Here is an 8,925-nt window from a genome sequence, read left to right as displayed (position 1 = left end):
CACAAAAAGAACTTGAATTTTGCAATCTTTGAAAACGCATTGTTTCAGCTCAATTAATTTCTTGTTTCGTTCTGTGTTTGACTAACTGCCTAGGAAGAAGGATGCATCAGAAACAAGAGAAGTACTTTAGAAGTCTGTAAAACCTGCAGATATAATTAAAGGTAAGCCCACAGAGGTATGAATACGCTATCATTATTTATGTAATATGTGTATAACGTTGGCACCTACTATTCAGTATTGCAGTGCTCAACCACTTTGTTTATGCTCAGGAAGCAAGATGGAATTTCCCTTCCTCAGTCTGTGTCTGGTATTCTACACTCACTGTGCTGTGCCTTGCTGCTCTGAAGGCATGCTGGCACAGAAGGAGGTTTGGGTTCTCTGCATGGAAATGGGGGCCAGTGGGTCTATAGCATGTCTTCATGCTATAATGATGAGTCAGAACAAAGGTCTGAGCTAATACAGCTGTGCTCCATTTTGGTATTTAAATGACATGTCCAGTCATCTTGTTGTTTGTGGTTGGGCCCCCCTGACATGTACAAGAACAGGAAATGCTGGTGAGCTTCAGGTGCAGTTAAGATAGAAGAAAAAATTATAGCCTAGTGATTACACCAGAAGAGCAGAGATGACTGCAGAAGTCCAAATGTTACCCTAAGCAAAGTCCACTTGGTGTCAAGGCTGCTGGTTCAGAAGAACCTTTGGCAATGGGGAGGATCAGTATTTGATATGGCAAGAGGTAGAAGGGTGTTAATGAACCTAAGACATGAAATTATGTAAGTCAAAGTACTGTTGCAGATCTTTCTTCTAGTTTATCCTTTGCACTAACGCTTCTCATTTTTGAAAATTCAGATAAGTTCTAGTTCATGCAAGTTAGTTGGTGAAACTTTATGCAAAAAAGTCAAACCTTGGATATGCTCTTAGGGCTCTTATAATATATTTCCCTACGAGAGGGAAAAAAAAGCATTCTTCCCACTCTTCCTTGTTCTGAATTATGTCATCCTAAGTGTGAAAAAAAAAATTATCCCTATTACTCAGAGTTCTTGTGCTTGCTTCTATTGCCTCAGATATTTCTTTGAACCTTTTTCCCCTTTTGAAATTAGAATGTTTACTTATTACTGCTTAATATATTAAATGAATGACAATTAATTTGATGCCTAACTCTGAGGTTTCCTTCTTCATACTGAGTATCATATGCAATCTTCAGCTCTAAGAGCCACAGCCTGCCTCTATCATGGAGAGTTCCCAGAACCTAATTCTCTACTGGAAAAAAAATATACTTCTATTAAGACTTGCAGGCTTTTTTTTTAAAGATAAGCATTGATGCCATTCTGTTGACAAAATGAATGTTAATATAATAATCAGCTGGTGTTATGTCTGGCTTTGCTCTCTACAGCTATTCAGTTTCATTCATGTATGAGAGAGGTGATGCCATTAGTGACTCTTGTTGCCTTACAATGGCAGTCTCTGGCGGCTGTGACTCTGAGATTGTTTATGGAGTTTGTTGGGACCTCAGCCAATTATGAGGGGATGAATGACTCGGGGACCAAAGCCATCCTGCAAGAGAAACAAGTCTTCGGCTGACACCTCCTCCACCATTATAGCATAGACTTACTTAGCAAAGCATTTCCAAGAGGGACATTTCTTTCTTGGGACAAGTTCATGATGATCTGTGCTGCAGGGCTGTGCACTCCACTCACTGACACCTCCTCTCATGCATTTCCTTTAAACATCTTGCTCTTGTTCTTACAGAATTATTATCTTACTGGTAATGTCTACAGGAACAATGATCATGTATGGAACTGCATGGCAAGTCAGCATTTTAGAACAGTAGTATAGTAATGAGTCATTCAAAAATGGGATTAGTGATAAAATTTACTATAATACAATTCTGAATTTTCTATTGGTGCTAAACTCATGTGCACTAGCTCAGTATGTTATCCAGTTGCTATCTAGTCCATAAAAAACCCAGAGTTTTCCTTGAAGAAATTTACAGATGCACATACAGGCAGGGGGAAACAAATGGAAATAATACCACAATTTTGAGGAATAGAGCAGACTGGTCTTTTTAGCATACTGAGAGGCTGGCTGTTGTCAAATGGATTCATGAGCATAATACTAGGGAAAGGCCTTTTTGTACCAGTTTTTGTGTTAAATGGGAAGTTTGAAGGATAAGTAACTCTTCTGAGTTCTTCCCACGTGTGGGAGAAGAAGCTTAAAACGTGTAGTTTTAAACATTATAACTGGACAATGAATGCAGTTGCATAATGTGGGCCAAATGTTTCCATATCAGAAGAGAGGGTTCAGACAGGCTGTGAAGATTGAGAGAATTCAGACAACAGTATCAGTACAAGAAGAAGCTGCAGAGACTGAGTTAATGAACAGGTTAGTGGTCAAAAGCAGTAGAACAGATCAGCCCTAACTTAGCACATGAATGGCTGTGGCAAGAAAAGGCTGTGCTTGTGAAGCAGTGGTGGGGCAAAATGATGCATGAATGGGAAAGTCCTGCTGTGGAAAGAGTCTGCAGCTCCTAAACCTGTTTCTCTGAGGCTCTGGGAAAAGATTAGCCAAGGGGGAGGCTTGGCTCACTGGGACAGAGCTCTTACTGCAGTAAACCCTCCTATGTATTATGGTCACTGCCAGCCTAAAACATGAAATACAAACTAATTCCTACAGCATGCACCTAGCAGCATGTCTACTGAATGTAGCATTTCAGATTAATTGATTTTATTAATTAATTTTAAGTCTCTTGACAAAACGGAATGCAGAACCCTGTGCATTGGGGTACCTAGATTTGGTATGCAGGGTGATGTGGCAGAGTTAATTTCAGGATAGGATCTGCTCCTGCAAATACATGAAAGTACATCCAGATCAGCATATTTCACCAAGATGTAGCTCACAAGGGACGTGCTAACCACATGAACCACCATTCCAAAGCCTTGCTCTGGAACTTGGACAGATAGCTCCAATGGCTCCCTAGCTGCAGGGCTGTTCCTCAGTGAAGGTGTAGGTAGTTAACTGTACTGTTGTTTCAGAGAACTCAGAGGTTCACACATACATGACTGCCCCTCTTAAGCTGTAGAATGACAGCTAGACTGGGGATTGGATGGGGGATAGTTAGATTTGGGTTTGGACTAGAGGGTCATCAAATCCCTTCTAACCCAAAAAGCTCTATGCTTCTCTGACTGCAAGGCCAGCAAAGCCATTAAGCAGGAGATCTGAGACGAAGATATTGACTTCTTCCCTGCAGAACAGCCCAGCTGCAGCAGAGGGCAGCCAAAGTAGGCTGCTGATTTTGGGGACTCCCTCCAAGGAAGTCATGCCTGTAAATCTTGAGCAAAGGAATCAAATCTGGGTGCTTCCCCATCCTGGGAGTGAAGGATGTCACATACTCTTTGTTTTGAAAGAGTGCAAGCTTTTGGAGGGATCTTCATTTCTTGTGGAGGTGGTTTGAGAGTGTCTACCACACCTAGTTGTTTCATTTTCATGGAGGAATACCTTAGTTTTAATTAATACAGGTTAATTATTTGTACCCTGATAGTTCCAACAGCACTGTTTGTCAAAACTGCTGGGGGACGTGAATATCATAGCACAGGATAAATTCTGTTTATGTCCAGAGTTTTAGGTCCTGAAGTTTGTGGCTTTAGAGAATGTAGACCTCTTCATGATTAGGCACTAGCTGAGCAGGGGTGGTTAAGGCTGCAGTTTTCAGTTTCTGTGAGTGCTCCTCAGTTAAGTGCCTTACCCAAGGTGTCAGAGGAAGACTGTGGAGGAAGGCAAAGGCATCCAGGCTTTCCCTATCCTTGGCTATTGTCTTAAACCGTAGACTGTGTATTTATTTAATATTTTTCATTAAGGATACTTATTCACAGAAAAAAACAAAGTATAACTGTGTTAAAGGAGTTTATCTGAAACATCTGGAGTGTAAGCAGAGCCCAGTCAGCTGTTAACACATCCTTAAAAAGAGGAACAGCTAGGAAATACATTTTGTAATGGACTGATATCAAGTAAAACTATCTAAAACATTAAGTGTTTTTAAAGCTTCCACTCAGAACAAGGGTAAGAGAAAAAGGCATTTCTTGAACTATTTTAGCATGAGTCAAAAACTTTAGTGCCATTATTAGATTGTGAGATAATGTGGTGGTGTTTTATTCTCTTTTGCAGAAACATACTTAAGAAAATAATCATATAATTGCTTTTATCAGACCAAATCCCAAACTGATTGCACTTAAACATTTTTCTGCTTCATGATCAGGTTGGGTCTTTCTGAGAAAAAGCACACTGAGAAATACCCTGATGTGGAAATCATGCAAGCTTATGCTTATCAAATGCATGTTCAGTTCTTTGTGAAAATTTGATGCTTTAGACAAACATTTGATTAGAATTATTGAAGACAAACAGGGTCCCCAGAAGGGTCAGAGCTGGAAAGCTGGTGTAATGTAGACCAGCTGCTGTAAGTGTTCAGGATGCCAAGAGCATAACAGGGTTTCCTTCAGTCCCAGCTGGTCTGCATGAAGGGAAGGGCTGGTTTGGAGGCTGTGACTTCGAGGCCTTCCCTCACCCGTAAGCACAGGAATTGGCTTTTCAGCCCTGCAGCCTCCCTGGAGACAGCCCCAGGTGGCAGTGGGACGGGACACTGGGGATCACAGAGATTAGCCATGTGAATGGCAGCAGGCTGCAGACATCTAAGTATTTAGCTAACTAGTATTAGGCTCAAGAAATCATTTTCATTTCTTGCAGAAATGTTTCTATCTTTATCAGGAGCTGGGAACTTTTACGTTCTTTGCCATGTCTATAAATACCGAAAACAGTGAGGATTTTCTCCTTTGAGACATCTCTATTTTTAAGAACACAGTTGGTAGTCACAGACATCTCATCCACACAACTGCTGCGCCAGCAGTAGCACCAGTACAGGTGCTATTCCTGCAGCCCAGCTCGCCTGGAGTCACTGCGACAGGCAGGGCCTGACTCCTCCCTGCCCACACATCAAGGGGTCGGCAGCAGCGACTGTGCAGTGCCCACAGGACCGAGAGCCAGGTTTTGTCTGAAGGTTTGAGCTGCAGATGGCATCTGTCACTGTTTCCTGCAATGGAGCAAGCTCTAACCAGGCTCTTAAAGAATGGGTAAAAAGGCAAAATAGGGGATTTTCTTGTGAAATGCGTGTTTTAAAATGTCGCTGACATGCAGAGATCCCTCTAATTTTTAGGGGCTGTTGAATATGCAGAATTTATGGTCATATTGAGTGAGGTTATCAAGACGCAGTGCTGGCAATTCCTACCAACAACAGAACTGTTTTTATCAACAGCACCACCCTCCTGTACCAGTGATCCCATCTTCAAGTCTCTCAAGGGAAGGGAATAATTGGCTCTTTGCCCAAAATCACCACACAATAACTGTTAGCACTCATAAATTAATAACTGCCGAGATGCATTTTTGTTTGGTGTAACACACATATACAAACAGCACATTCCACGGGTGGTGCTGGGTGTGGGGACCTCAGGAGTCACCAGGGACCACAGGGGACCCCTCAAAACAGGCCTCGCCTCTCCTTCGTCTCCCAGGCCCTCAGGTGGGTGCCACCTCCTACTGCCACATTTCCTGAAAGGCCTAAAACCTCTAGAAATCATTTAGTCTGGCCCCTGCCCTGCCCCAGTCGTGCCCTGCTCCTGTCACAGAAATGTGTCTAGGTGAGTTTTGAATGTCTCTGGAGATGAAGATTCCATGAGCTCCCTGGACAGCCTTTTCCAGTGCTCTACCACGCTCAATGTAAAGTTCTTCCTCATGTTGAGGTGGAACTTCTTGTGTTTTAGTTCATTGCCACTGCTTCTGTCACTGGGAGGATGATGCTCCTGTCATCATCCCTTAAAAATCTGGCACCAGCCAGGCACTTCAGGCTGGAGGAGACTGAGGGGAGACCTCATTTCAGTCTTCAACATCTTCATGAGGGGAAAAGGAGGGGCAAGTAGGAATCTCTGCTCTCTGGTGACAGTGACAGGATCCAAGGGAGTGGCTTGAAGCTGTGTCAGGGGATGTTTACGTTAGTATCAGGAAAAGGTCTTTCACCCAGAGGTTGGTTGGAGACTGGAACAGGCTGACCCACGACAGTGGTCACAGCACCGAGCCTAAGAGCATTCAAGAAGAGCTTGGACAACATTTTAAGACATATGGTGTGACTCTTGGGATGTCCTGTGCAGGGCCAGGAGTTGGACTTCTTGATCCTGATGGGTCCCTTCCAACTCAGCAAATTCTATGATCCTCTTCCCTTTATCATACTTATAGGCATTAATGATATCCCCTCTCTGTTTTCTCTTGACTGAACAGGCCCAGCTCCCACAGTGTCTTCTCATAAGGCAGATGCTCTTGACCTCACATCATCTTTGTGGCCTCCACTGGACTCTCTCCAGTAACTCTCGAGCTCAGGTCTGAGGAGCCCAGACCTGGACACAGTAAGTGAAAGTGAGCACAAACACACAGAGCCAAGCACCGGCCCTGCCCTGCGGCGGGAAGGACACGGACAGGGACATTCCCCTCCCGCGGTGCCCGGGCTCAGGGGCGGCGGGCGGCGCATGCGCGGCGGAAGGGGCCGGGGGCCGCCGCCTCCTCCCTCCGCCTCCCCGCGAGCCGGGCCGGGGCGCGCAGGCGCGGCGAGGCCGGGGCGGGCAGGGGCGGCGGGGCCGAGCGGCGGCGGCGGCGGCCGGGGGGAGCGGCCGGGGAGGTTCAGCCGCGCTCTCGCTGTCCCTGTCCCTCCGCGCCATGTTGTTGTGAGCCCCAGGCGGGCGGGAGGGGAGGCAGGAAGGAGCGGCGCCCAGCGGGAGCGGCAGGAGGAGGAGGAGGAGGAGGAGGAAGGGGCCGGCGGGCGGGCAGGCGTGTCCCAGCGGCCGCTCCGGCTCCATCGCCGCCAGCCAGCCCGTGAGTACCCCCGGGGGGCCGGCGCCGCGCTGGGAAGGCCGCGGGCGGGAGGAGCGGGCGGGCGGGCCCCCCTTCCTCCAGCCCCCTTTTGTCTGCGGGCTCGGCTGCGCGCCGAGGGAGGGGAGGAGGAGGAGGGAGGAGGAGGAGGAGGAGGAGGAGGGGGCCATGTTGTGGCAGGTCACCGGGCGGCGCGGGGCCTGCGCGGCGGCCTCGCCGCCTTTGTGTCCGCCCGGGAGCGGCGCCGAGGTGGGGACGGAGTGAGCGCCGTGAGGGGCGGCGGCGCCGGGGGAGCGAGAGAGGGAGGGGCGGCATTGTGCGCTCGGAGGGGCTCGGGGGGAGCCGACGCCGGCCCGCCGGGGTGTGCGGGGCCGGGTTGGTGCCCGGGAAAGCGTCGGGGGCCCGGGGCAGGCGGGGGCGGACGCAGCGCTGGGGCTACAATGGGCTCCGGCTCGGGGGAAGCGGAGACGGGGGCGGCGCTCGGACCCCACGGGCCATTGCGTGGCTCGGATCACACGGGCTTTGTTCGATCGTACGAAAAACTTGTGTTATTTTTTTAGTGCTCTTAAAGATAATAACCGCTTCCTGAGCGTGCAGCGAGAAGGCCAAATGCCTTTGGTAGCTGGTAGCACACAATGAAGCGATAGGGTTTGATTCTGCTTCAAACGTGCCTGTGCAGACCACAATAACAAAAAGTTGAGGAAAATGCCTCCTGTCCTGAGTGGATCGTGCATAGAGCGAATAGTTTGGGGTTCATCTCCAGGGCAGTTATTGTGCAAAGATTTTTGTTTTGGCATTGTTTTCTTTCGTGTATTTCCTAAGGCCAGACTGCTATTTCCTTGAGAGAAAATTAATATTTTTGGGAGGGTTCATATTCTTCTGGTTTACAGTTTGTAGCAAGATGGCTTAATACCAAAATATGCAGCGTGTTTGAGGTGTGATAAAGAGGTTCTTACCACCTGATTTCGGGATGCTTTTTTCTGAGCAGTTAGGTGTGTATGAGCAATGAGAATCGGTAAAACTCTTAATTCGTCTAATATTCATTTATATGCTACATGTTAACAAAAATGAAGTTTATTTTACTTTCTCTTTGTTCCATCTCCACTGAGAGATCAGGCCTTCATAGTTTCAGTGAGCTGATGGTGTAGCTCTTCAGGTATGTGGGATATGAATGTATTCGAAATATAATTACTATGCCATGTTACCATTTTTACACATAAAGCATAGTTTTTTGTTATATTTAGTCATGTCTAGGTTTAAAACCAGATGTTAACAACACTCGCAGTTTTGCCGAGAAGCTGAGGGAAATGTTGCCTACTTTGCTCAACAACTCTGTGTCAACGAGAATATAAATATGCTAGGGAAGTGGGAGAAGGAAACTCGAATAAAAGGGGAAATGCTAATTTAGTGGTGGTGTAGTTTGGGTTATATGTGTGGAAATGACACCAAATCACCTGACGGTTTTTTGAAGTGTTCAGAGTTGAAAATTTGGAATTTGGCCCAGGAGAATGGTTAGTAGGCAAATGCATATGAGAAACTGCTTGATAATGCACATTCTGCAGTTTGTTATGTGGATGTTGCACATAGGAAAGTCCATGTAATTTGAATACTATTTTTCTACATTAATAAGAATGGTTTGGTTTTATTTTTTTTCTGTAGTATCACTGTGTAGTACTGAATCTTCTTCTTCTGTGTTAGGGATGTTGGCACAGCACTGAGGCAATTGTCATTGTACCTGGTGTCGTGATTGAGCTAATAGTGCAAGCAGTTGGCTGAAAGAGCTGGGTTTGCCTGTCTTTTTATGAGAAGGTGCTTCTTAAACTGTTATGACAGTTTATATTCAATCTTACACTGGGTTGTGGAGTACTCTGAAGGCTTTATGTAGCTGTTTTCCTTGGGTATTTCTCTGCAATGTTCTCAGTGGGCCCGATGTTGCAGATGTTTAGGGCAAGTGTGTTAACAGAACATCAGCTTGCTGAACCCTGTGAATTAGATCTGTTTTTTAAACAGCACTTTCTAATTCAC

At 46.2% G+C, this 8,925-nt stretch overlaps 1 protein-coding gene across 3 annotated transcripts in view; it reads left to right on the top strand.

The window, feature by feature from the left end:
• PUM2 (pumilio RNA binding family member 2) overlaps nucleotides 1–8,925 on the top strand; it is a 74,157-nt gene continuing 65,232 nt past the window's right edge. Inside the window, exons 1-2 of one of the 3 annotated variants that reach the window (XM_014894925.2) lie at nucleotides 1–161; nucleotides 6,316–6,440. Coding sequence is in view for 1 of the 3 variants with exons in the window: in XM_014894926.2 (XP_014750412.2) it covers nucleotides 7,069–7,149 (81 nt within the window). In the remaining 2 variants the exon portion in view is untranslated. Of the gene's footprint in view, nucleotides 162–6,315; nucleotides 6,441–6,712; nucleotides 6,904–7,068; nucleotides 7,150–8,925 lie in introns of those variants that run through there. The other 2 variants (XM_014894924.2, XM_014894926.2) reach the window with 2 other exon arrangements.

This window comes from Sturnus vulgaris, chromosome 3 (assembly GCF_052056855.1).
Source record: "Sturnus vulgaris isolate bStuVul1 chromosome 3, bStuVul1.hap1, whole genome shotgun sequence".
In the NCBI taxonomy this organism is placed as follows: domain Eukaryota; kingdom Metazoa; phylum Chordata; class Aves; order Passeriformes; family Sturnidae; genus Sturnus; species Sturnus vulgaris.
The sequence above is the reverse complement of the archived record's forward strand: the minus strand, read 5'-3'. Positions and strand labels throughout refer to the sequence as shown.